Source organism: Athene cunicularia, assembly GCF_003259725.1.
Source record: "Athene cunicularia isolate RWA chromosome 14 unlocalized genomic scaffold, athCun1 chr14_part1, whole genome shotgun sequence".
NCBI lineage: Eukaryota > Metazoa > Chordata > Aves > Strigiformes > Strigidae > Athene > Athene cunicularia.
In genome coordinates this window covers 741233-768911 of record NW_020799118.1, presented here as the reverse complement: position 1 = coordinate 768911, position 27679 = coordinate 741233, and the positions used below count along the sequence as shown (strand labels likewise).

Genomic DNA, 27679 nt, shown 5'->3' with positions numbered 1-27679 from the left:
TTGCCTAAAAGCGGGATTTTGCTGCCCTCATCAGTTTACAGCCCTTGGCAACTATCTGCTTGGCTTGTACCTAAAGCTGGCCCTCGTGACAAGTTTCCTCAAAGGTTGTAGCTCAAAAAAAAAAACAACAAAAACACCAACACCCAAACAAAGCAGCATTAAACAGTTGTCTGTGGATCTAGGAGAGGTGGCCTTACTTCATGACTAAAAAAAGTAGAATGAACTACGGGAAGCTGTATATTCACTAATGAATTTCCTCCTAAAAATCATAGGTTAAATACAAATGTCAACAACAGGATCCCAAGCTGTCCTCAATTTCATCGGTGAAATGGTCGGTGTGAAATACTGACTCAAAAGATAAATATTTAGAATAAAAATAGAAATGTCAGACCAGAGAAATGTATATTTTGCAAATCCAATTAAATAAAAGCCCCAGGACAGATTTTATAGCAATGATATCCCAGTAGTATTTCTGTACACTCCTGTATTAAATCAGATCAATATAGGAATGTGCTTATAACTGATTTTTGAGAGATATAAGCAACACACAATAGGATAAATTCCCTATGAACACAGTGAAAAGCAGTTACCTTCAGGTGAGAATGATAGAACAATGATCTTAACTTTAGAGTATTGAAAACTCACTGTCCTTGAAAGAAATAACACGACTGTATTAAAATTAACAGCATTCCTTCACTAGCAGTGTTGTGACAACAGCTTCCTAACATAAAGGTCAAAAGTAGTTAATTCCATAAACCTGTATTTTGTGTACGTACCAAGGCTTAAAGAATAGATATTTGGTACTTACATTGTCACAGGAACTGGGTCATTCTCAGATCTGATCATGTCAGATGGTCTGTTCCTCACAGAGTATTCTTTTGAACGCACGTGGCGTAAAACAAACCAAAATGAAATTCAGCGTTTGGATTGTTTGAGAATTACCTAGCCTAGTTAGTTAACTGCTTAAAAGACGACTGTGTCCCACGCGAAGGGAGGATGCTGAGACAACCTAGGTACTAGCTTGGGATGACGTGACATATGCGAGGGAACGTCTCTCCTTTCCACTAGAAATTCCGTTAAATGAGGGATTATAAATATATGCTGTCTTTAACCGTGTGCGTAGCACAGTCTGTTTCCTAGTGTAGAAGAACTATCCCCCATTCTACCTCTCAGTTTCTAAGACTCACAGTGTTGAAATATTTCAGAGAAATTTGAGTATCTGCTTTAAATGCATCAGTTATTGACACCACACTGCCTGGTCTGGATCAACAGGATTCGGATTAAAAGGCATTCCCTAATCCTTCTCTTTGAGAGGGAAATATCCATGCATTTAAAACATCATCTGCTTCATTCCTTCACTCATCAGAAGAGCTTATCTGCAGTCCTAGACAAGTGATAACATTTGAAGTTATGTGTGAAAAAGCAAATTGGGAAAAAGCAGAGTGATAAATTTGACGGTGGTCAATATGTTCAAAAATTTTAATCAAAATCTGAATGGCGTGAAGATAAAACACTTCCTAATTACACAGTAAGCCAAAACACTTTTCACATTGCTTTGATCTAGTTATTATTTTACATTTGTAATTAAAAAGTGCCTAAGAAACTATTTACCTAAGAAACATTATGATCATTCAGGAAAAAGACGGTTTATTCTAATTTATAAATTTGAAACAACTTGCCTTACTTTAAGGCTGGAGAATACATATTTTACAATATATTTATGAAAAATCTTTTTACTAAAAAAAAAGTTCTAAAAGAAAACATACAATTAAAATTCTCCTTCTCCTATGTGTTTACAGAGTAGACTTCAAGTCACTGAACTGAAAACCCTAACTAAATTTTGCCCACAGATACAAATACACTTTCTAAAGACTAAGTGAAAAAGAGAAAGTGAATAGAACAGATAATTTAGTTGGGGTCAATTTCTGTTATGTCTTTGGAAGGCCTCAGCTTCAAGGTCTGCTTAGTTAATTACTCATATAATTTTGAATTGTTAAACATGTTTTTTCATTTCACAAATTTACTCTTATCTGTCCACCTTAAAAAAAAAAAAAAAAAAATAAGTAGCCACTAGAAAACACACTTGTTTCTGTCTTTGATTGTTTCACCAGAATTTTTTCATCTTCTGGGAGAACTAAGTGAAGAATTGAGATTAGCATTTTGATGAAAGGGTAGTGCAATCCCTTCCCATTGCCAGCTCAAGGAAACGTCTTTCAGAGTCATGGAGCAGCTAGTGAAAATACTGCATCCCAACGTACCAAGCCTAGAAAGTATACTAAAAAGAGGACATCCCAAGTCACTGCTACGTGAGAGATCACCTTCTTCTTCTAGAGCATGAGTAAGTCCCACAGCGAGTTGACTAGAGAAGCCTTGCACTTGTGATTCTGCAATGGAGCTGAAGCAGTAGAAGACAGCTGGCATATCATGGTGTGTGGGATCCGTCACAGATAACCTCAGCTTTCCTCATTAGTACTATAGAAAAAAAAGATTGGGTAACCTACTAATAACCTGAAGAGCTGACATAGGTTGTTTTACTAGCCCTCCACTGCTGAAGGAAAAAAAAAAAAAATTATTCTTTTTTTTTTGACTACTTGATTTGAAAAACAAATTTGAAAAAAAAAATCCTAAAAAGCCTTGAGGGTTTGTTAAAAAATAGTTCCTTGTTTTTCCAAGAGAGAAGGCTTTTTTGCTCTTTCATCCCACTGCTCCTGATAGGTGCCCAAAAGAGCATAAAAAAGACTAATAATGAGAGAAAAATAACTTCAATGAAAAGTGGTATTCTATAGTAAAAGGTCTTCTGGAGTTCTTATTTCTTCTCCCAACCAACAAATCGTTCTCATTTGGGCCATGATCTCTAAGGAAAACTATGATTGCAGCAATGATTATTCATCAGGAATAAGTCATTAAAACATCCCACTCACAAACCTATTTTTATTCTCCAAAGGAAGTGTGAAATGTTGAAGAAATACCACAAATGAGAATAAGCAGACTAATTTTTAAAGTAATTATTTCCATATCATTCATTTAAAGTGCCATCATTAACCCGAGAACGTTGACATTTGCTTTTGTGAACTGCACTACTTCTAACCTGACGGTGTCTTTGTCCAGGTGCTGTTAAAGCCTTTGGAAATGACAACCATAGCGTCGTTTCATTCAGGCACTGTGACCATGTATTTATCTATGTTCTACGGTATGCTAGCTGACAACCGTACAAGCAAAGGAATATTTTTCCCCATGAAGAAAAACACCACCAAATTGAATTACTGTGCTAACATGGGCCAATAAAATATATCTAGAAAAAGAACACTTAGTGAGATTACCTAATTAAAATCATTCAGACCAACTTTGCAATATAAAATCTTTCTGAAGGAGGACACCAGGTAGTACAGTATCTAGTCTGGGCGAATTTATTAGCTTTGAGCTTTAACCCTACAACTGTCAGCTCTGATTGGAAAAATTACATTCAAGGTTTTGTAGCAAGAAGTGATTAAGTGCATTTACAAAGTGAGGACATCAGTTCCCAAGCTACCTAACATCAATTAAAGGAGGCCAAATTAAATCGATGTTCTAATTCCACAAAATTAATGGTAACTTTTTTTTTTTTAATAGATGTAACAACATTTCCCTGAGGTCCTGTAATAAATTCTTATCACAGCAACTCATGTAGAAAGTAAATGGTTACCTATCCATGAAAATTCAGTGTTTAAAATCAGTTATGGGAATGATGACAATAAGGTTTCTAGGGGCTTCTGTATTATTCTTCTGGGCATTTTTTCTTTGATTTATTGTTTCAAAGTTCTTTACTTTTAAACACTAGGAAAGCATGAAGGAACAAACAGACTTGCTCATTATGGAAATATTCAAGAAATATTAATTTTTCATATTAGTTCATTTAAAACACAGCATTCCTCTAAACCCATGGGATCAGGAGCTAATTAAGGTTACTTGTAATTACTTTTAAACAAAATGCAATCATGTATCTTTACAACATTTTATAAAAGGAAAGAAGGATTTTCATTATTTTTTCGTTTTAAACAGTTTGGTGACATAAAGCAAATCCATCGATTTTCCACATCATCGGTTCGGCTCAGGAGCACGCGACTGATTAAACTCCGGTATACGGATGCCAGTTCGGAGGGCACAGTTAGAACACTGAGCACAGATGGACAAAATATCGTGAAACTTGTTATTAAAATTTTGCCATTAACTGGTTGTGGACATTTATATAGCTGAATTTGGGGTCTTCAGAAAACAAAGCAAAACCAAAACACAGACCATGCTCTGCAGGAACAGAAACACGTCTGGAGACTGACTGCTCAAGAACATGAAAATAGAAAATCCAGGGAGTAAAATCTGACTGTCCAAAGCCTTGTTTCTGTGGTTGGGACCACAGACTGGTTGATTATTTGCTTAAAATATCTTACAGAAAACTCTAATATTATAAAACAAAAACAAACTTCAAAAAAGTTCAAATCCATGTTGACATGAGAACAACCACACCTGCTTTGAAAATGAATCCATCTCTTAAATTCAAATTACTACCTATGTCTCCTTTTTTTTAAAAAAAAAAAAGTGATTGTTAGAACTGGAAAAAATACGAAATGATCATTTGCAAATACAAAAGGAAAATTGGACCACCTTATCCAGAAGCAGAAGTGTCTAACAGAGTGTTCCCTGATAACATCCTTAACAGCATTTCCGTACCAGCGTAAGAGTTGTCAAGCCACCGACCGTATGTTCTCTATTGTTACGACTGGAATTCATCTTTGTGAAAAAGCATCCTCCACTCTTCAGTCCCCAATCAAACAAGCAAAATAGCAAGTATCTCGGAACTAAAGAGATTTTTGGACTGTGTCACTATATTCTTTTTTTTCATAATTCTACAACTTTTTAAAATAGAAAATATACCAACATTTTATCAGTCTTTTCTACACTTTTTGACATTTTAGTGCTTTCTAGTGAATGATTATATGGTCAAGAAAATATCCCAGAAAATTGCTGGTCTCTATAAAGATCGGAGAGATTTTAGATGCAGTTTTGCAACCCTGATGCTAATGTGAAGCCACCTACAATTTACAGCAGACTATCTCAGCAAGACTAGCTATGGGTGATAAGGAACTAGGTGCCAAATCACCTGTGGGAGAAGCAGCTCAGTTAGTGGCTCATATGACTGCTAGATATTCATATTCCCTCTACCATAATGCACTTCTAATTATTGTAAAAGACACATTTGACTACTCTCTAACACTCCTTAAATTCAGTATTTGAATTATTGAGCAAAGAGCCATAAACCTCACTTTCTTCCAGTTACAGCCACATTCAAAAATACTTGTTACTGCCATTCTAACCCTTCTTGAGTTTTCTGTAACATCTCCTAAAATACTCTACTGACCATAATTGAATATATTGTTCATATAATAATGCATAAAATATTTAAAGTTTAACAGAGGCAGGATTAAATTCGTTTGCCTGCTTGATTTGGCTTTCTGTTAATAGTAGTCTAGGCCTTAATCTGTTACTGTGATTCTCTTCTGAAAAGCAGACTTCAAAACTAATATACAACCAGCATTAAGTTGGTTAAGTCAATGCAAGACAAAACTAAATTAACGAACATAATACAGTTTTTAGAACACTGACTTTACAAATTAAGTACATTCTTGGTGGTGATTTAGAAAGCTGGAGGGGTTTTGTAGCGATGCATCAATCCGTTAAACATCACAGATATTTCCTCCTCGAATATTCTTCTGGTCTCTTGACAATCAGTGGCTCTGCCAACATGTAATCATTTATCTGTAGATGCCCTTCCGTTATTTGCCACAATAAATCATCTAGAGCTCAAATACTGTGCTGCTTTCAAAACTTGTGCTCTATGTGAAGAGCTGCTCAGCTAGGAGCTACTTTGCCTCCCCAGAGAAGTTACAGCATAAACATTCACTGAATCCAGATCAGGAAAGAAATTCTCGTTATGTTTGAAGTCTAAGAATGTAAAGTCTGCAGAAAAAAAAAAAAAAAAAAAAAAAAAAATTAAAAGATTGAACTCGCTGAGCTTCTCTAGATGATTTGGAATCTACTCGGAATTTCTTCAAATCCTACACTCTACAACATTCACTGTGTCCTTTGGGAATAAAGGGCACTAAGGAAAAAGAAAATGAGATGCAGCAAAGGAAGAGTAATTTTCAAGCCAACTGCTGTGAGTTAGTCTGTTCTGTTATGGAAGCCCTGTAAAGAGATTTCTGAAGACTTGAGCCTAGTCTCATAATGATAAACTCCCAATCAAACAGGCAGTATCCTTTGGTTAGGAAAACACTTTAGTAGTGCTGCAAATAAGTCATCATCATGTGAATAAACCACTTTCATACTACAGGCAATTGGAAGCTCTTTATCAGAGCAGAAACTGGACTCCTGTTCCAATGGCAAAAGAAACATGGAACTGTTGGGGAGAAAAACAAACAAACAAAAAAAACAAAACACACCACAACGTGCCTCAACAAGCTAATAGGCACCCTGGGCTGCACTCTGTCATTTGCCCTTTTGTAAGGTGAACGCTGCAATCTTCCTCTGCATCCCAAAGCACACAGTTGCTCCACCCACAACAGAAATGTTTTCATTCTGCCATCTGAGAAAACTCAGGATTGAAGTGGTCGACAAGGAAATTCTTTAGCTATGCCTTGCTAATCCTCCTTCAGGATTGTCATTACTGAGGAGAAAGGGGTTTATTCCACCCATTACCTGCTCAGCTTCCCCACTTTCCTCCATAACAAGTCTAGTCATCTATTTGCTTCACCTCTGTAAGGATGGGCAGGAGTTTCTCTTCTGTTGGCCCTGCAGCAGATGCACCGCAGGCACCCGCACCACAGGTACACCAATACAGGTACTCCTGCTCCTCTCACCTCATGAAAAGCAGGAGCCAGAGAACAACGCTTTTTTTTTTCCTTGCCTCTATTATAACAACATAAGCATTTCTCCTAACAGCCACTCCAGTTTTAAATTGCCTCAAACCCTATGTTTTTACAGGAGGATAGGAAACATGGGTAATGCCTACTCAAACATGAATGGAACAGCAAACCATTTTAATACTTCAGTCACAACAAAAAGAAATAAAATACCACCAAATTATACACATACTTCCCCCAAACACCACCTCAGAAGTCTGGCTGTTCCCCCTTGCAGCAAGTATTGCTAGCAAATAAAGCCTTTTGTTTAAGACACACCACATCAATGGTCAGCAGCACTCTTGCAAAGCTTCCTAGTGAAGAAAAGAAGTCCCAAAACAAAACATTGTTTGGCCCATAAACGCTTTACCTTTTAATTAACTTAAAACCTATTTTTTTTACAAACATATTTCCCCTAAGCATAAAACCATAGCACTCTAATTTCTGCAATCAATGTTTTTGTATTGATGAAAACTAAAGTGCAAAAGCAACATAATGGGGGTTGTTTTCACCAAACTATTTAATTTTGCTCATAAACTTTTGCCAGAATATCTGTTTTGCCCATTTTGTGCACAATGTTAAGTAGCAGCACAAGTCTTAATTAATAATACAGACTTTTCTGTGTTTTTGCAGAACACGGGTTTTAATGGCCCGTATTTTACGCAGTCACTTTAGTTCTACTAGTCTAATGCCTTCGTAAAATCCGACACGTTCGCTGATGAAAAAGGCTTATTTCTTTGCGTATCATCAAGTACTGCCTTACTTCAACTTCTAGATCAGCATCTTTTACCTGTACAAAGAAAAAGAGTATACTAATATTTGTGTTTGCCTGTGTGCACGCACCTAGAAGGCATCGCTATGATGTGAACCTCAGCTCACAGAGAGTCAATGAGAAATCACATTTAATACTTTAACAGGTGTCAGCCCAAGTTAACCGCAACCCATTGATAGGTGCTTAGCTGCGCTTCAGGCTAAAAGCTCCTTCTTGAGGCTTTTAAGGTAGAAAACCAGGTGACTGAGGAGAAAAAAAAAAAAAACAAAAAAACCCCACACCCACAACACAACACTAAACCAAAACCAGAGAGGGCTACATTGCAGTGATTCATTTTATTACATTCATTAAAGCATTAAGTTGTTGAACTAAGTAAATGCTGAAAAAAAAAAAAATCTTTTTTGACCAGACATTGCAGTCCCCAAGTCAATGTGACATTTTTCTGTTTAACAGCAAGGTGTGGGGACTGATAATTAACAATTTAGACTCCTCTTTATACTCCTAAAGCTTCTGCCACCTTCTACCTAAATTAAGATCGCATTCACTGCTCTTAAAAATTGGCACAGCTCCATTAAGGCGCAGCTCCATTAAAGTTTATGAAGCTCTGCCAATTTACATGGCAGAGAACTCGGCCTGCGGTTTGTTTAAAGGTTAGAAGCTTTGCCTGCAAAGATTACAATTCCACGTGGAATTCAGCTAGTCTTTAATTTATACAGTTGCCTGTGTCAGCCAAAAGGTCTTTAGACTATCAATGAAATAGAACAACGAACATTTTAACCACATTTCTATATTCTTATAGGTACCTGGGAAATTAATTTTTTTATCACATGATTTTATATTGTGTCTATGAAATTGCACGTTTTTCTCCTGCTATTATAAATGTTTAATATCAAGAGAAAATAAAATTTCTTCCAATTATAGAAATTAAAAAACCCACCTTTATTTGCTGTACTTTCCAATAACAATTTCCAGTGTATAAACAGAATAACCAACTATACCCTTGATTTAGAATATTTAGTCAAAAGAAAGAGAGCAGTCCCCAGACAAATTTCACTAGGTCTGAGGATGAAAGAAACCCTTTATAAACATCAGTAAAAACTGACTTTGAAACGGGTGGCTTATTTTAAAAATCCAATGCTGAATACCAACGCATTTTCAACTAAAATTTCCTTTTGAGTTTTTCCTGTGATTACACTTTCCCTGCTAACGACGCACTTCATAAACATGACAATTGTTGCCAGTGATTTTTTTCATAGCATATGGCCAAGAGATGCATACAATTTTAATGGAAAGAGCATGCAAAAGCCTCCTTAATGTTAATCCTTGCAGCAGAAAGAGTTTTATCTTCAAACAAAGATCTACTTAAAGATGTTTGTGACAGCTGAGGAATTTATCTCCAATTCTTTTTGCCTCTGGTGTGCCACATTGCTATTTTTCCCATAGCAACGTGCAAAAAGCAAACTAAGATGTCATATACATAACACGGAGATAAAAAAATGACCCCATTTCCATGTCCATGTGATAAATGGAATCAAAGTTCAGTGAACACGTATTTGCACATTAATTGAACTGCATGATTCTGTCCTGTTCAATCAAGTCACTACTGTATGTACCACAGGAAATTTTTTCCCCAAGAATCATTAAACCAACTTTATCACTCAAACACATACACATTTTCACCTATTTATCTTCTTGCCTTGCCAAGATAGAAAGAAAAAAAAAGTTACCTCTGTGTATTCACATGACTGAAAACACATACACATGAATTTATAAAATTACCACATCCCATTAATACAGTGAGAAGCTGAACTAAATTCACCATTCACCGTAATCATCCGAGAACAAAGGTATTTGATCAACTTTTGTAGCCTATAAGTACTCAGAAGACATTTGGGCTTTGAGAATATGAAGTTTCCCCTTAGAAATGAAGGTTTTTTGGTTGATTTAATCATCAAGATCAATATGGCACATCTACAGTTCTGACAGCATGATACTCTTTAAATTCACAACAAAAGGACTGAGACAAGTGTGATTAATACCGCGTCTTTAAAGTCTTCATCAAAACATGTTAAGAGTCTCCTATAGGCAGTGAAAACTTCCATTTAGCAAGAAGACACAGAAGTTACGAACCAGAAACAATAGACAACGTGCATTTACAAGTCAACACTAACCCTTCAGCGAGACTGGTTTACATTCATTTCTGTTGCATCTGGTGCACATTGCTGAAATATATTCTGAAGCCATATATTCATTAAAATAAATGTGTGCGCACGTATCTATACATGCACAGAAAAGGCATACACAACGGCTCACAGTTGTCATCATTTCATTAAATCGAATTATCTTCAGAAGCCTCAGTAGGAGTCTTGCCCAAACAGATTCTGGGATTTGGCGGGGTGGGTGGTACTGCAGGCTTTAGACTCTTGGAGGAAAATTTCAGTTTCAGACTTACTGGTCTATATTAACCTAAACAGCCTTCTCAGAAGTTGTGTGGATCTGGATAAGAACACGTCCCCTTTAACAGCACACTGTCCAAAGTACAATGAAATCTTAGTCTGAACAAAAAAAGCCAGACATGTCACACGATGTTCCATAAACAGCTTTGGGTCCTGACCAAAGGGACTGAGCAGCATTTGAGTGACAAAAGGACAAAAGAAATGCCAACGAAAACTTAAAAACAGACCTTGAAAGATAAAGTCTCTTAAAAAAAAAATAAATTAAAAGATTGTTTCCAGAGATATAGACTTTATAACAGAAAATTTGCATCTTTAAGTGAAGCAAATTTCATTAACTGACTTAGTCCATGGACCATTTTTAACAAAAAAAAAAAAAAAAAAAAAAAAAAAAAAAACTGAAACCTGTTTAGGCAACGAAGCCTCAGCTATCAGAGCCACACATAAGAATCTGCATGGTATGGTAATGATAAAGATTTCAGTGAGCAAACCCTGTGATTTTGTTTTGCAGTCACTCTCCTCGAAGCACAGTGAATAACTTGGGTACACCCTCCCGATGGACTGGCACAGCTCAGAAAAAGCTCGGTTTTAAGAGCTTACAAGACCCAAGCTGTTGTCACTGGAACTAAGTGAAGACAATTTCTGTGCGCAAGTCTCTGCCGAGCTGGATGACAGCTAACGTCTAGTACTACTTTAAAGGAATGTACAAAATGAAGGCTGAAGTTCCAATCACACCTTTTATAAATGCTCTTTTTAATAATATATAATCAGTAAATTAGTCAAATGGTTATGTCTGAACTGATGTATTGCATGATTCAATATATATATATATTTTTTAAAGGAAAGTTTGTAATTTCCATTCATTATCTTTTGTTGAACTATTTGCTTTTCAATGGTAGAAGCTTCTGCTTCTGTGAGTAAAGTAGTCCCCAAACCATAAATTATATCCTACAGTTTTGACATCATTTATTTCCATAGCATTATACATGCCAACCTTTTGACTATTCAAGATCAAAAGAGTTGCTCTCCAGGCTCATATTTCACTATAGCTCTCATATTTTATGCAGCAAATTAGGTTTTACAGTAGCAGCTACGGCAAGACTGTCTCTCACACTGCACAGATTAAAATTACTGTAGAGGATTTCATATTGAAGGAGCATGATCCTATAAATTCATACTCAAGTAAAAAATGGATGAAAACTTTCTATAACTCCTCTCCATCCATCTTCTACATTTTTTTTTAATGCATATATATGCAACTAATGTGGTTAAACCTCAAAACTATAAAAGGTAGTCGGGATTCTGCCTTTGGTAATAAAAATTAGAAAGGAATCTAGAAAATACTAATGAAGGCAGGTATTTTAAGTGTTCAGAGGGGGATACACTCAAATCACATTCAAAGGTCACCTAACAGACATGCACTGCTATGAATTTCTTTTCTGCCACGTTTGGAATGTCCATATTAACTTGTCAAGATAATTGCTACAGCTGGGAGTTCCCGTCACTGACAATCAAGAGTTTATTGGGTATCTGAAGACACAGGTAGATGCTCAGCAGGATTTCTATGTGACACTGAATTACCCACAGACACCTTTCAGCAGGACTTCAGACCCCCACTCATCTTATATGCTCATAAAATACTTTTCAATGGAAATTACTTATGGGTAAACCTCAAAAATAACATTTTCCACACAGTCATAACTGTTCAGTTCTGAAAACTTCACACGTAAAAATCACTTTGACACGTAATTCTTGAATTTACCCTTTAACCAAGAATATTCTTAGCAGTAATATAATAAATGGGTTTCAATTATAATAAAATGCAACAATAATAATTTAGAACAGTTAAAATTATAAATTTTAATAATAAATTGATTGCAAATATCCTCTTTTTTAACTAGTGTTACCTATTTATACACAATTTGTGACAGCTGATGACTCAGTCTCATTTGAAGGGATTTCAATGGGTCAAGCAAAAAGGGCCATCTTACTGTAATAATTATGCTCTTGATAAATTCTCAAGTCCTGCTACAAACTACAGAGATGATAAAGCCCTTAAAATAATCATCATCATGACTATACAGAAAGCATCAGGCTACACTTTGATAGAAATTGCTACTGCTCTTTATTTAGAGCAAGAAAATATATGTATTTTAAAGATATGAACATTAAAAAAATAGCAAATTCTTTATCAAGTCATCATGATTGATCCCTCAATGCCTCATTCCTCTGTTATGGAAGGGGGAATATGCAGCTGGATAGGATTAACAAGGCAGAGGTTCAATCAAACGTCTCAGCTGATGCAAAGTATTGATGCATCGGGAAAGGGAGAGGCTCATTCTGAAAAAAACAATCTTAAAATAGAAATGGAAATGTCTTCTGTCCTGAGCACGTACTTGCCCTAGAGTGATGGCAGACTAGGTCCTTGCATGTTAAGTGTGCTTTAGAGAATAAAGTAGGACACAGAGGCTAGGAAGATTGAATGACATGTTTTTATCTACCCGGATTTTTTAACACAAACACCTGCAATTTATCCTAAGAGAATCCAACCAAATATTCATATTTCTGCACATGAAGTTTCCACTGATAACATAGCTTTCCCATAGAAATAAACCAGATAGCCAACGGGATTTAAAAATTACTCGTTTACTAGGAACAGAGAACACTGCAAACTCTCACAACAATAACAGTAGAACAATATTGGGAGATGCGTATTTTCTTAGAAAGAGCTGCGATCTGTTTGCACACGCTTTTACTGACTTTTTCAAAAAATAATTAGCTCACTATGGCATTAAAACTAGGAAAACCAGACAGCATGGCCCTTCTGGCAATGAAACCCCACAGTTCTGCTCTGACCCGCTACATGACTCTCATTTCACTCTAGCCATTTCATGTATTATCTATGTAAGCGCGTAAGGCCTCCGCAATGCTGTGTAACACATGCCTGTACACAACCTGAAAGCCGAGGATGCCAGCTGGGGCCTCTAGGCATTAGTGTAACGCAAAAAGACAACAGCATCAGCAAGCACAAAAGCTCCGAATGGCTTCCGGACCCTATCTGCTTAAGACACCTTGCATATGCGTGTCTCGCATCATTCATGAGAACGTGTTTCCACAGCACCTCAAACATACATGATTTTTCATGTTTTGTCATGAACAAAAAAATAAATGAAACGATTGTCCACCCTGTCAGAGGATTTTTCTCCACTCTCCACCCCGCACACAGAGCGGCAAAAGGGCAGCTGGAGCGTTAACACATTTATTGGCCTTTTCACAGAGACGCTACTCACCAGGCGTGACCTATTCCTTCCACGTAAGGGAAGTGGGGGGCTTAACAGTGACATTTCCTGGTAATCAAGGACCTTATGGATTGCAGTATAAATCAGTTACAGTTTTGTTATCATTAGAGCCATATTCTGCTTACTGTTCTGAGGTTTTCCTTAAACTCTGATTTAATGCCCTCCTTGGCCTTGAGCTGATTTTGATTTCCAGTTTTATTGAGACATATTGGCAGCCTTTTCTTTATGAGAGTAGAAAAAGGCTGCCTTGACATTCCTCACATAAAAGCAGGCAGAGAGTTTACACACAGCTATACTTAAGTTGTATTTCAATCAGGCATGACCTCTGCCTTCTCACAAGAAGGAGCCTCGAACTTCACTGTAACATTTATTCAAATGTTGGGTGAGGAAAACAGGAATAAGTGGCTTTCTGTTCTCTATTTTAGTAATAACTTTTGTTTCACGAAAGAGGAAAAGAAATTATGCTTTTCTCCAACATAAAGATTATTTTTTCTAACAGCTAATTAGAAAGGAGGACACTCTGGAAGAAGTCACGGTTTTCTGAATGAGATGGCTTTTGAAGGGGACTTACTCAAAAGAGCAATAAGAGGACTAGACTGCCACATACCTGCATGAGATAAAGTTCGTAGACCTGAAAAAAAACCATTTCTCAAACGGTGTTGTGCCAGGGAATTACAAGAAAATTTTATTATGAAGTATTGTGTATGTTATGGCAATTTATAGCTGTACTTAAGACTCTTCTCAGGCCCATTTTTTAATGACATTAACACAATCCATTCTGTGTTTTGTTGTGCAGGAGACCAGAGTAATTTGTGATGAAAAACTTTATATTTGACTACCTATGCACAAGTTATTCTGTTTTTAAGATGCTTCTTACTTGCTTATTTACAACATTATGATACTAAAAGACACAGTGTAGGCAGATTTAACAATTATTCATGGAAGGCTTTGCTGCCTACAGCTTTGACTGGCACTATTTGCTGCCCCTCTGTGTTAAAAGATGAGAGAAGGGTCTCCGGATTACTTGACCATTTCTTCTAGGTGTACTTGTTTTTCTACGGTTGGTATGTAGCAACCAGTGTTTGGAAAAAACCCCACTTGTTTCCATCTTCCTAAAACATTCACTAGTACTACAAACATCAGACTTCATGCAAAATTCAGTAAGGGAACACAGCTGTGTCAACTAAGAAAAATAGGAATTATCAAATTTCAAGACTACTTGGATCAAGAACAACAACAAGTAACAATTCAAGAACAACAAAATAGCAGTTCTTATAAAAGATTTTAGAAAGCAAAACATATGTACTTGTTTGTTGCAAAAGCAGTCTTGTGACACAAGCACTACACAGCAGCAAAGAACTGAGGAGCTCAAATGACAAAGGTAAGCCAAAACAAGGCTATTTTGGCTTGTATCTTTCGCAGAACTGAGTTTTAAAAAAAAAAAAAAAAATCAGGCAAAACATGAGGAAATGTCTTGTATGTGATCCATACCAGCAGTTATTTAAGGTGTGTTTGCCTTAATACACACCAAAACTGTGTTACACCTAATATGCTTGGTGCTACGTAAGTCCCAGGGACAAATCTTGGGAAGTTTGCCATCACAAAGGAGTCACTTCCCTCAACCTGAAAACTGGCTCCAGTTCAAAAACTCAGCAACCAGTCCTGCATGCTTATTATTCTTTTTAGTTGTTATTTCTGTGAGTTATTCCACTGAATTCAGTAGGACTATTTACAAACACTACTGCCCTGATTCAGGAAAGTACGTAATTACCCTTTACCTTCGGTTAGGATTTTCCCAGTATTGGGGAACTTTGACATTTCTTCTGAGTTGGTTCACAAATGAGAGAAAGAGGTTATCTAATGGTGACCTCAAAGCTTTTTTAAAGAACTCTATATGTGTTAACTCTCAAGTTTTTCAAAAGGTGAAAGTACAAACAGACAAAGCAACACAACTGGAAAATTCTAGAATCTTACACGCGAAGAAGAAAAAAAGTATATGGGAATATTTATAAATAAGTGAGAAAATAGACTTTATAAGGGAGCAAAATTGATAATAGTACCTGTACAGTGACAAATCTAAAGCCCAAAAATCCCTGTTACAAAATAAGAAACTAAAAGTAACTATCGATCAGTGGACTGTATTGATAGAAGAGCAACAGGTATTTAAAATAGTGCAACAGTAAAAAAAAAAACAGACACAAATCCTAATCCTGAAACTCTGAGACAAGCCAAGTGTGCTGTTGAATCAGATTAGCAAAATTGAACCATAATATTGCAGTCTTAATCTAAATAAAAATGAATTGTGTCATTCTTGCATGGTATGCAAGTGAAATTGCGTCCTTGTTCTTTAAAGTAACTAGCACAGTTTATCTATTCTCTTTAATAATGCAATTTAATTTACCAAAGGTTCATATTAAAAATTTATCTGAGTACAGCAGTTAGAGTCACCTAGACATTTTGACATAGTTAAACATTAGCTTTGGAGTACATCACAAATTCCCTACTGTGAGTCTGAGACCCGTTTCATATAGAAACACTCTGAGCTTCCAACTGACATTACATTTAAATGAGTCAGTAACTGTGCACTGAATAAAAATATCTGTCAGTTATTAAAAGTGCAGAGACTTACTCAACAGCAATGTTCAAGGAGACAAATGCAGTATAACACAAGTTCGTGGTCACAGAGGCCTGCCATTTTTGTTTTAGCAATCAGCTATTAAAAACACACTCCAATAACAATAATATTTTCACCTCTAAGAAGAGCGTTAGAGCCATTAAGACCACGTAAAGCACTCACACATGAGTAGGAAAGCTGACAAAATAAACGCGAATCCAAAACGATCGCTCTAAACTGTAGCGGTGTCAAGCACCCAACATAGGCAACCTACAATGCGGCTAATGTCATTCCCAAATTTAACAAGACTTCAGCTAGTAGCATTGTGTCACAAAACTACACCTCTCTCTCCTCACCCGCTCTGTTCAAACAGGTCATGTCAAATGGTACCAGGTAAGCGAGACAAGCTAGACGGGGACGTGGAAGGAATGCACGCCAAGCACCAGAACTGCCTCTGGAGCAGATACAGTAACCCGCTCTGCTGGGAAGCAAAGTAGAAAGATAGAAAAGCCCAGGGAAAAGGTCAGACAGGCACAGTCTGTTGATGGGAAATTATAACACATGCTTAACAGAGCTCTCAACTACGCTGTTTCAATGTCATGGAAATCTTCAGAAAGACCCACATAATGATAAAAGCTCCCTAGGAGGACTTTATCAGCTTATTGTTATAACAAGGCAGAAATTCCAAAGACTGGCTCATTAAACACTAGAAGCAGCACAAGTACCGTAGTGAAGTCTCTTAAATTTTCACCCCCAAACTGTGAGAGAGCCAGCCCCACATCGAAACCGCAGACAGCTATTTAACATTCCACCAGTATAAGACAGGATTTCCTACCTCAGCTTTGCTGGCAGCCACCGTTGTCAAAACCTGAAAATTACAGGAAAAAATGCATTAGTATTGATTCAACAAAACAGGAGTGGGATTAATTTGCTTTGAGCTAACTGACATCAATTGGTTGTTACGGCTTGAGGGAATGGAACTGAAGAGAACTGCCTTTCGCTCTGTGAGGAGACTGTTCACCTCTCATGCACATCAGGAGGCAAAACCAGGTATAAATTACAAGTACAGGAATCTTTAGGAATATTAGATTAAAAAAAAAATAAATCAGGAAACATAGCAAAACAGAACTGGAAAATATTTTCCTATTTTTAATTTGTTTCTGAACAGAAATGATGAGTAATGCAACTGTAAGCTTTTCTAATACATCGAGACAATTACCAGGACATGTGGCAACGAAAGCACAGACTCTCCATTGAAGCACCGAGGGAAAATCCCTTATTATTACAATGGTACATATTTATGCTCTACCTTAGCTCTTACTTCATAATAAGTTAACCAGCAACAAGACAGTCATCAACCCTCTCGTCTACAAACAGCTCCATTCACCTTAGCACCGCCTTACAACCTCTTATCTTCCATCCAGGGCCCATTTCTCCTCCAAGCCTTGCTGCTTCTCTGGCCTGTGCAGAGCAGAGCTGACGCCTCTCCAAGCCAGGGCAGGACTGTCCAACACTTCTTGGAGCCCGCACAAAAGCTCCCCGTCAGGCAGCTCCCCCACCAGAGCCCTCCAGCTGATGTCAGTTTGGCTCTAAGTACCGAACGTCCCCCAGCTGTGCAGGGCGGGCAGGCCAATGCCTACCTGCCTCTTAATCCTTTACACATGAGGTGACTCTTAACATTCTGAACGTCCCCCAGCTGCGCAGAGCTGACACTCCCACAAGGATATGCTTTGAGAACAAGCCAAGTTCCATGGTGCTACAAGCAGCAGAGAGTTTGAAGGACATTTTTCCAGGTAAAGTGTGACAAAGAAAGGTGTGCCAGCTTCTTCTCACTAGGGAGGTAGGAGGTGCTGCAAGGCCAGGCTGTGGGAAGAGGCCAAGCTCTGCCCCAGTTCTGCCTTACAGCACCAAGGCTGCGCTTAGCACAAACACTTGTCTCCTGAACCGCCGGGGAACTGCAGCAACTATTTATCTCTGCCAGTCAAGGAATTAAACTGAACTTTGTATCCCTCTAGCTCTAGACACCAAACTAAGTCAACTACTATCACAAACTTGCACAAAATTCAGTTCGGATGTCTTTTATATTAAAGAATTTTATATTAAAGAATTTTATATTAAAGAATTTTATATTAAAGAATTTTATATTTAAAGAATTAAAGAATTTTATATTAAAGAAACTTTAACTCAAACACTTTAAACAGACACAGATCTACTTTAATGCTATGGGTCAGATAACACACATGAAATTAATAAACTGTTATTAGACTATGAAGACTGTTAAAATGTGTTTGTAAAACAAAAATGTGTTAGAACTTTATGTCACAATATTGTCACAACTCTACCCTTAATAATCTCATCACAAATTTAAGACTGACACCTAGCTATAATTCTGTCTACATGAGACTAGATCTTTCTTTATACTGGTGTTAATAACCACTTTTCAAAAACAGCACCAACTCTCCCCAGCTCCTGGGTGTAGGAGAGGGAGTGACCCGCCGTGACTCAGTTTGAGGGGAAGGGAAGGAGAGCAGAGAGTTTATTGAACAGAGCTCAGCCTGTATAGCAAAAACAATTTGTGTGCAGAGCCGCTGCTCAGTGGGAGACATCTGTGGATTCATCAAAAAAATTATTTCAAAGGAATTTAGGAATGGAAATGAACTCCTGTCACATCACAACAAGGAACCTGCAATCACAAACAGTTATTTAATTTAACCTGATTCAAAAGCAGATTGAGCTCCATTTGAAATGTGGAATTTTTGTCAGTAAGAGGAATTTTGAAGGCTGCTCAAGAATTTCTCTCACACAAGCAGAACTTTCCTGAGTTAAATTCCATTTACAAACAACCTATCAACTTTCTTTTTTTTTTTTTTTTTTTTTTTTTTTTTTGATTCTTTAGCATCAGCAGTTATTTTTCTTTTCCAACATGAACCTTACGGGAAGTCATCACATCCATTCTCTGCTAGCATTCCATTAGGCTTGCCACCCTCTTAGTGTCCCCTTACAAGAAAGTATTTCTGCTAATAAACACAGTAGAGTTAAATTCTACTTAATATAATTTAATTACATCTTTCTTGGAGGCAAAAGACTAAAAACATGTATTGTAGAGGATATACCCAAAACCTCGCTTAATGTAAAAGACCAGAATATGGAGCGGATTTTCCTGAAGCTCTCATAAATCCTGCTCTAAAACATCTTTCAGAGGTGCCTCTCTCTCTCTCTCAGCTACGCCAGTAATGTGAATATAACTGAACAACGTGACTATTCCAACCAAGTACTTACTAATGCCATGCAACAGAATTAAAGACTCTTCTATCGTAATAATTCACCCGATATGTCCAAAGGCTGTATTTATCTTTTATACAGCTACATCTTCCTGTCACTTTATGGCCATCCAGTGGTCAACTAGACCGCTGAACATATTATGCCCGTATCTTTCTTCTCCAAGTTATTGTCTGATAATCCCTGTTCAGCAGTTGAATTCCAGTTAGTTCCTAGAAACATGACCTTTTACTTGGTATTAACAACCTTAATTCACCTCTTTTCTTTCAATCTGCTAGACCATCCATCTCCTCTTGGTTCACATACCAGGCTCTTCTATATTAGCAATCCCTCCCAGCTTTACATTTTTATCAAATTTCATTAGCACACTCTTATGACAAGCATACTAAATGAAAAATTATCAAACGAAACGACAAATACCTCAGTACAGAGACGCTGCTAAGAAAAGCATTATTTTGAAGCAAAGTAGTGCTGTGCTGACACCTGTACAGCAGGGCAGGTTACCAGGCAGTCATACCAGAGTCATGTTAGTGAAATACTTCACCAGCTCTAGCTCTACAGCTGTGAAAACTGGACCGTATCCAGGCTGGACACAGGGATATGAACATACCCTGAGATATTTCTTAAAACTCTGTAAAGTGACCCTCATACTAGAGGGATTATGATCTTTAACAGTATACTCAGCACTATATAAACGGAGACAGAGATGGAGTGGTTTTGTTTAAAACAAAGACATTCCTCAAGCTAATGTTTAATTAATAAACAGTAAAACACATGAATTTATTATAGGTCAAGTAACAGTCATGAAATTAATGAGCTGACTGTTGTTAGTCTGTGAAGACCTGACAAATATCTAAAAGTTTTAACAGATCGTTTTATCTAAGTTTATGTATCCTAATGCAGTGAATTACCATTCTGTTTGTAAGTCTGATTATTTCCTCACCCCTAGCCCCCTCCCCCAGTTCCTGAAACTTATAATTTCTTAGACCAGCAGCAGTATCGTCTGTGATGTTTGAGAAGTCGGCAAATGAAGACACAAGAGTAGTATAATTCATATGACAAAGAACAGCAGTTTGGAAGTCATTCTTTCCTGTAGGCTTTTGCAAAAAATGTCTGTGTGTCACAGTGTGATTGCTCAATTAAATCCTCTGAGAAGGTATTGCCAGATATCACGCTCCTTCAGCAGAGCACCCACTGAGATCTGTAGCCGAGTCACCCGAGACACAAAACCAATTTATTCATCCCCATCCTGGGCAATCCGGGGAAAGGAAGTACCTATAATTATGTCTCCATAATGAACTAGCTGTTACAGAAGAGGGGGAGTGGGGACAAGCCAAGGGGAGGAGCAGAGAGCCAGAACTGGAATCTAGACAACGTGCCTGTCACAACTGGTTGATCTTGCCTCATAAGGCTGGGGCTCCCTTTGTAGAGCATCCTACCTGCAATAGCCTGTTGTTCTTACTGAGGATTTTTATGAAGTATGATGTTCTTTTACGGTCTCTTGCTGTCCTCCTGACATTTTATGTCCTAGTTAAAAACGTGGCAATTTCATCAAGAGAAATCACTGCTTGGGCGAGGGATTCCTGTCTTTCTCACAATAATCCCTCTGTGACCAAAAAACCCATGGTTTCATGTCAGTCTCTCAGGGAAGCTACGATTTATTTTTCTTGTGCTAGAAGCTATACATGACTGACAGAAAACATCCTTAAAAATGGCTTTTTTGCTACTCATGAGAGTTGCACTCAATTCAGAACTCCCCATTCTACATAAGGAATCTCATAAATATGGACAATATAGGTAGGGTGATAATACTGCGAATACAGCAAACAGTCTTTTAAACTATGTTTACTGTATTTAGCATTTAGAAAGATCTTGAGTTCCTACATAGTTCCTACTCTCCAGAATTAATTAAAAGGATGGTGTTTGCCATTCTAATACAGCATCCAAATAGTTGCTATTTGTCATGTATCTCGAGCCAGCACCTTACCACAAAGAAATAAAGGAAACCTTCTCGAATGAAGAAAGCTCCTGAGACATGCTACTTGAAAGCTCATTTAATGTCATTTTTGTATTAAAAATATATATATATATGAAATTCCCTGTGTAAACGTTTAGAGATAAAAAAGCAGGAAAAAATTTAAAGGGACAGGTTGTAAGTAAGGATTCTCATGTATCACTGGCTGGAAAGTCAGTAACCATTTTGCTGAACTGTCTCATCCCATCAAGGTGTGAAGCCCTTTTTCTCTGTAACTCATTTTTCTAAAGAAGGTGTTCTCTTTTTATTTTTTTCCGCTTCTCATATCAACCTGAATCCTGTACATTTTAAAAATCAGTTTTCACCTTTAATACTTTTCCACCTTCCTAAGTTCTATGGAATGAGAGAAGGGTTTTTTCAGTTCTAGTCCAGGAAAGAAAACGCATGAAGTCCTTCACTCTCTGCTCATGTTTAGCTCATCTTGTTTCAAACTCACAGAAGGCAAGCATACGTGCTATCTTACAAGAACACTCACTGAAAGGGCTGCAGCCAGAGGTCCTTCAGTTCTGAGCATCTTTTCTGTGCTTAACTGTGAACATCATCTATTTCCAAAGCAGAATTTAAAAAAAAAAAAAATAATAAAAATTAAAAAAAAATGCTGCAAATAAACACAGTAAACTTGAGAAAACCATCTCCTGTACTTTAGGCTTTAGAAATTCTTATGGAATTATAGGCAAAGGGGATTTTGAGAATTAAAAATAAAAATATAAATTTAGAAGGAAAAAAAATAACAAAACTGGAATTGTTAAGACAGAATTGGTTTTCTTTCTTTTTCTTTCATCACTGAAATTAATAAAGCGACCTCAGAACCGTTTTCTTCAACAGAGATATTCTAGAAGATAATTTCATCAGAATACAGCTTTTGATGTATGTAAGCCACCTCTCGTGTTTTTGCAGGGCCGATAGAAGACAAACATGTCATGCAGTATGACTGAACTTTTGTGTAGCAACGAGCGGACCATATGGCTGAACGTGCGGGTCACGTTTCATTCCAACTCTGCCACGAGAGTTAGGAAAGCAGGAGAGAGTGAGTCGAGTTACGTTTCGGTTTAGAGACAGAGTTTCATTTTTCAGACATAAAATACCTGAGCAACAAACAATCCTGCAAGAGGCTGTGTCATCCTCTCCTACTGTTAACCAATACCTCCACTGTTTAAATAACCCTGAAACTACGGCAGTAAACACACCTACAAGATAACTAATTAAGATCTGTACTGAGATCAAAGGAGATTTGTACTGACTAAGGAGATCAAAGGCAGAAATATGACAAGGTTTTGTGAATGGTTCACACTTATCTAAACATCTGAAATACTACTTTTTAAGGTTTGTCTCACTGAGCTTAAGCAGTTTTAAAAATTACAATTTGATAATCACTGCGCTGCAACCTTTTATTAATTTCTGAATTCACCTGTGGGATGGGACAGATGTAAGATTGAGTGCCCATTGCTTTTTTTCCCTTTTTCGTTTGCCTGGAGCAGTCCCTAGTCTGGCTCCTCAGGATTCAGAACATATTTCTGATTGTGATTCACAGTCAATGCCACTGAACAGAATTTGAGCTGTCGGAGCTATTTTGTGACAGGTGTGCAAAGAAACCAGCCTTATGCTGAGTATTCTTCACTACCTCTGCCCTCCATTATGTGAACAATTACCTGCAATATCACTGGTTCACCGTGATAAACAACAGCAGTGGAACAGGGAAAAAAAGAAAAAAGAAAAAAAAAGAAAAAACAACCAACCAGCCAGTCTACCCCTCTGGTAATATCGCAGTGTAATGTCGGGCACTTTTAGTGTTGAAAATTTTTTTTTAAAATTAGCAAAACCATATTGTAATACTTTACTTCCTAAAGCCCTATGCCTATGAAACGTGAAAGTCTAATGTACATAGCCTAATTTAGTGATGCAATCATGATAGAGCTATAAATCTAAATTTTTCTTTTAACACATTTAAGTATCTCCCATCATAAGCATACAAAAATATACATGCAAGAGATATCACCTTCTTGCTAAGTCAGTTATGATTCATAAGTCTTCATTCACCTCCTTCTTGCTTGCTAAAAGCAATGCTGGAAAGCAAAGTAAAATTCACTTTTACATCCACGTTCCTTAGACGACTGGGAAACCCTGCACATCCAGTTATAAATCTAATCCTCAGTGGTCCCAAAAGCGGCTGAGGGTCAGGAAGGGGGAACTTGATCCAAAAATGTGAACTCATGTGGGTTGATTCATTTGTGTTCTTAATAGTGTACTGATTAGTGATAAAGGTCTAAACTAAACCACTTAAAAATAAATAAATAAAGCCTTGGATATATTTTTAAACCAGTTTTGAAGGCTTTAAGAGATCTGTTTATAGAAACTCCTCTTCACTATAGTAAGTAAGTGGCCTAATTGAGACTCACTAGAAAAGAGAAATTTTGGTGTATTCTCAGATGGTCTGGGTAATGAAAATAGACTTTTTCAAAGCTGAAGTTTAATTTTTAAAAAGTCACCTGTAGATCAAGCCAGCTAATGAAATATACGTGCAGGAACACATACATACACAGAAGTACACAGACATCATCAAATCAGCGGGGGCTGGCGGGCCATGGGCACGCGAGGCCGCTCGGAGCGGTGAAGGTTCATCAGTGCCCCCAGGTTTTGCCGCTGAAGGGAACAGCTCAGCACTGAAGCCAGTCAGTTCACAGCTGTGTTGTCTTTCAGGCCACAGTCTCACAGACATTTGATGCTAGTGCAAAGGAACTCTGTCATGGCAAGCAGTTATCCCCATTCTCCTTCTGCCCTTGGACATTTCTCCGATGACTCCATGCTCCTTCCTATCCCCAAATAATTGTTCTGCTGGAATAAGCAGCTGCATGGGTAAACACCAAACTGTGCAGGAAGCACAACTGACTTAAAATTAGCTAAGTCCTCAGCCCCACAGAAGCTCCGTGGGTAAAATGCTCCTCTGCAGCACTCGCTCCTGAAAGCGTGTTTGAGAAGTTACTTGAATATACTGCAGCGGCACCGCGCTGAGTCTTCCAAAACTCGAAACGGAACAGTCTATACATGCTTGTCACACATGACCGCCCCTTAAAAAAATCCAATATACTAAAGACATACACGGGTGGAATATGCTGAATGGAGAACAGGTGGAATCAAGACTCATATTTCATAGATATGTATCTTTAATTAAATTTTGCTCAGTTTACTTACTGCTATGGACAACAGCCTTAGATTACTCCAAGTTTATGGAAACTGAGTAAGTATACAGGCAGAGATTTTAGCTGCTGGTGAAAAAAACATCTGCCCTTCACTACTTCCTAATAGTATCTGTGATGCTCTGTTAATATTGGCTAGCTGTTTAAGATCTTTCAACTAAATTTGCTATGCAAATCAGTATGCAAAATGTGGAGTGGTTATCATGGATAATTCATTTCATGTCTGAAGTCTCAGTCATAATGTCCTTTTTTTAAAAAAATTTCTGTAGGGTAATCTGAATAAACTCTGCCAGATAAGTAAATAAATAGAAAACAAGCCCACAAACATTAGTTTTAACTAACATATAGAATGTTCTTCATAGAATATGGTGTATATTTGTGTGTCTGTTACAAAGCGGTTTCAAACTGACACAGTTATCTCTGGAATTTGAACTGATTTTTACAATGAAACCCGCACTGGACAGAACTCACTGAATGATTCCTCTTTAACATTAGGAATAAATCCCATTACTCTTATAATGAAAGAAAATGTCAGTGCACAGTAAGTTGACCATAAAAGTAGCAAGTTTCCGTATGTAGTAAAAATGTATGCACTTTGTCCTTTTAAAAGTAAACCTAAGACGACTTTATTCATACCTTTTGCCAAATATCCTCATGTATTGCTGTATTATAACCTATGATAATCTTTGCAATTTCCACAAGTTAACCAGAAGTAGGATTTCATATTTCTTAGATAGGAGAAAAATACAGAGCATAACTGCAATAAACTATATCTAAAATTCAAGATAAACAAAGCATTATCAAGTAAACTGTTGAGACACTATAGCTTTTCCATCGATTCTGGTAAAAAATACATTAATGCTCCGTTCTTACTTTCTTAATTTAGCAAGAAGGAAATTAGAATATAAATACAAAGATCTCTGGTGATTTTTATTATTTTTTTTTCACGTTGATAATTTTGCAAGGCTGTAGAGTACTGAGGCGAGGTGACAGCATGAAAAGCTAGCTGTGAAACAATCCCCTTACTATCCTTGCCCCACAACAGCCCAGCAGCACTATTAGCACTATTCATTTCACCTAGGAGCAATAAACTCAAATTTTTTGGAATGTCCACGTTATGCCAGAATAATATAAAAATAGATGATGAAGCAAAAAATGAGATAGATTTAGCTCCAGTGTCCTGCAGTAGCTGCCATAATTGCACAGCTAGCTCATTATATAAAGTCAGTCCCTTGAGCCCGCCATGTCCCAGTTAAGCGACAGTAATAGAAAGCAGCTGTACGAGGACATTAGGTCAGCAGAATCATTAGCCCCTAAAATTGCATCACCATCACTCCTCTTCGGCAGCGAGGCTTTCACACATCATCAGGCTCCTAAACAGGAGGTCAAACATTACGATGAACTTAACCCAGTAACTCCATTAACGGTGAACTGTGGCTCGAAGCCCCAAGGAGCTCCCGCATCTCTGGCAACTTTCAGGAGTTTAATGAATTTTGGTGGCCTCCCTGTGCCCTCAGCAACTCTGCCCCTGGGCCGCTCTGGAAATCTGGCCAAGCGGATAGAACAGCGCCGCTGCTCACGGGAAGGCCCGTTACCTCTTGTTTCCGCGAGGAGAAGGAAAGGAGAAGCAGAGTCCTGCCACGATGGCGCCGCAGTCCCAAGCCGCCGCCGTCCCCGCTTCCCGGCCCGCCAGCTTTAAACGGCGGGAGGAGGCCTATGGTGGCCTGGGGAGCCCCGGCCACCTGCTGGGGCCTGCAGGGGCTGCTCTGAAGAACAACAGCCATATCGTTACACGTGAACAGTTTTAAAGGGAGCGTTTGACAGAAGTTTGTTGTTTTGAGGACGATAACGGGAAGCAGCACAAAGTACCCGGCCCGGGCCCTCGGGTGATGGAAATCAGCAGGGCTGTGCTGCAGCTCCACTAGTTGAAGAACTGGCCTAGTACGCACAAAAATGCCCATATGCCAGGGGGACGTGTTGCCTCCCATATAATTTATACAGTTGTGCTTAGAGTCTGCGAGGCACAGGAATGAAGACAAAGTTCTTTGTCAACGCTCACATGTATTCTGATTAAAAAGGAAGCCTGTGACGTTAGCCAAGGTTTTCTAAAGTCTGGATGCTCGTTTCCACCTTTTACCGGGGCGAGTCAAAGTGTCCCCAGTGGGCCAAATGTTCCTGCAGCACTTCGGTAAAGCAAGGGCTCTGCCTTTGTGGTCGTGATGAGCTTCAGTCAGAAAAGAAACATCCCTTCTATCAATGTCAAAGACTAAATAAGTTTGACTATATGCTGATGTTCTTCAAATTGTTTCTACTAGCAATAGTTCTGGATGGTTTGTTTTGGGGAAATTAATGATGATACACCAAGGTCGCTGTACCTCCGCTGTAGCGAACAGATGTTAACATATTAGTGCCACCTTCCTGGGCTGCACTAAGCTAGAGCTACTCCTCGTTGTCATCATACGAGACGAGGCAGAACCAGCCAGACAAAAAAGCCCAGTCTAATAAATTCAGTCTAAAATGCAAACATTTAGAGAAAAGAGCTACTGCACTTTCAAGAGTCATTACTTTGTATCATCCTCAACAAAACATGCCACTCATTTTTTTTTTCTTAAATCAACCCAAAGCTAGCAGAACAATAAGAAACCAAATCTTTTTTTCCTCTCAGCAGTATAGACCATTTTCAATGTCATTTGTAAGCTGCCTATTTATTCCTGACACTCACAGCTTGAGTAAATCTCCAGTTCATGTTGCTCTGTTAAACTGAGGTAGAAATAATCAAGTATTTTTCCATCTTTTTGCCAGGAGGATTCAGAGCTGGTTGTGGTTATCCGTAGCTCTGTTAAACTGGTATGAGATTATTGTGATCAACTCTGCATAGGAGTGAGACACAAATACTTCTAAAGACAACAGTTAGGAGAGAAGGCAGTCGCTTGCTGACTGGGAGGGAGCAGGACTGGTGTAGGAAGACGTACTAATGTAAACTAGAAGACATTTTGACCAATAAATCCCTGTTGTTTGGGTCTTCTTTAAACCAAATTTCTTTCCTCCTCTCTACACTTTATGTCATACCACGGCAGTCCCAGAATGTTGAGGTCCTTGAC

The 27679-nt window shown here is 37.9% G+C and overlaps 1 protein-coding gene across 16 annotated transcripts in view; it reads right to left on the bottom strand.

Moving 5' to 3' along the window:
* Positions 1–27679, bottom strand: part of RBFOX1 (RNA binding fox-1 homolog 1) — a 1263570-nt gene that overhangs the window by 951779 nt on the left and 284112 nt on the right. For all 16 annotated transcript variants that reach the window (XM_026858910.1, XM_026858934.1, XM_026858919.1 and 13 more), the window contains exon 3: positions 16906–16938. In XM_026858910.1, the coding sequence (XP_026714711.1) occupies positions 16906–16938 (33 nt within the window). The remainder of the gene's footprint in view (positions 1–16905; positions 16939–27679) is intronic.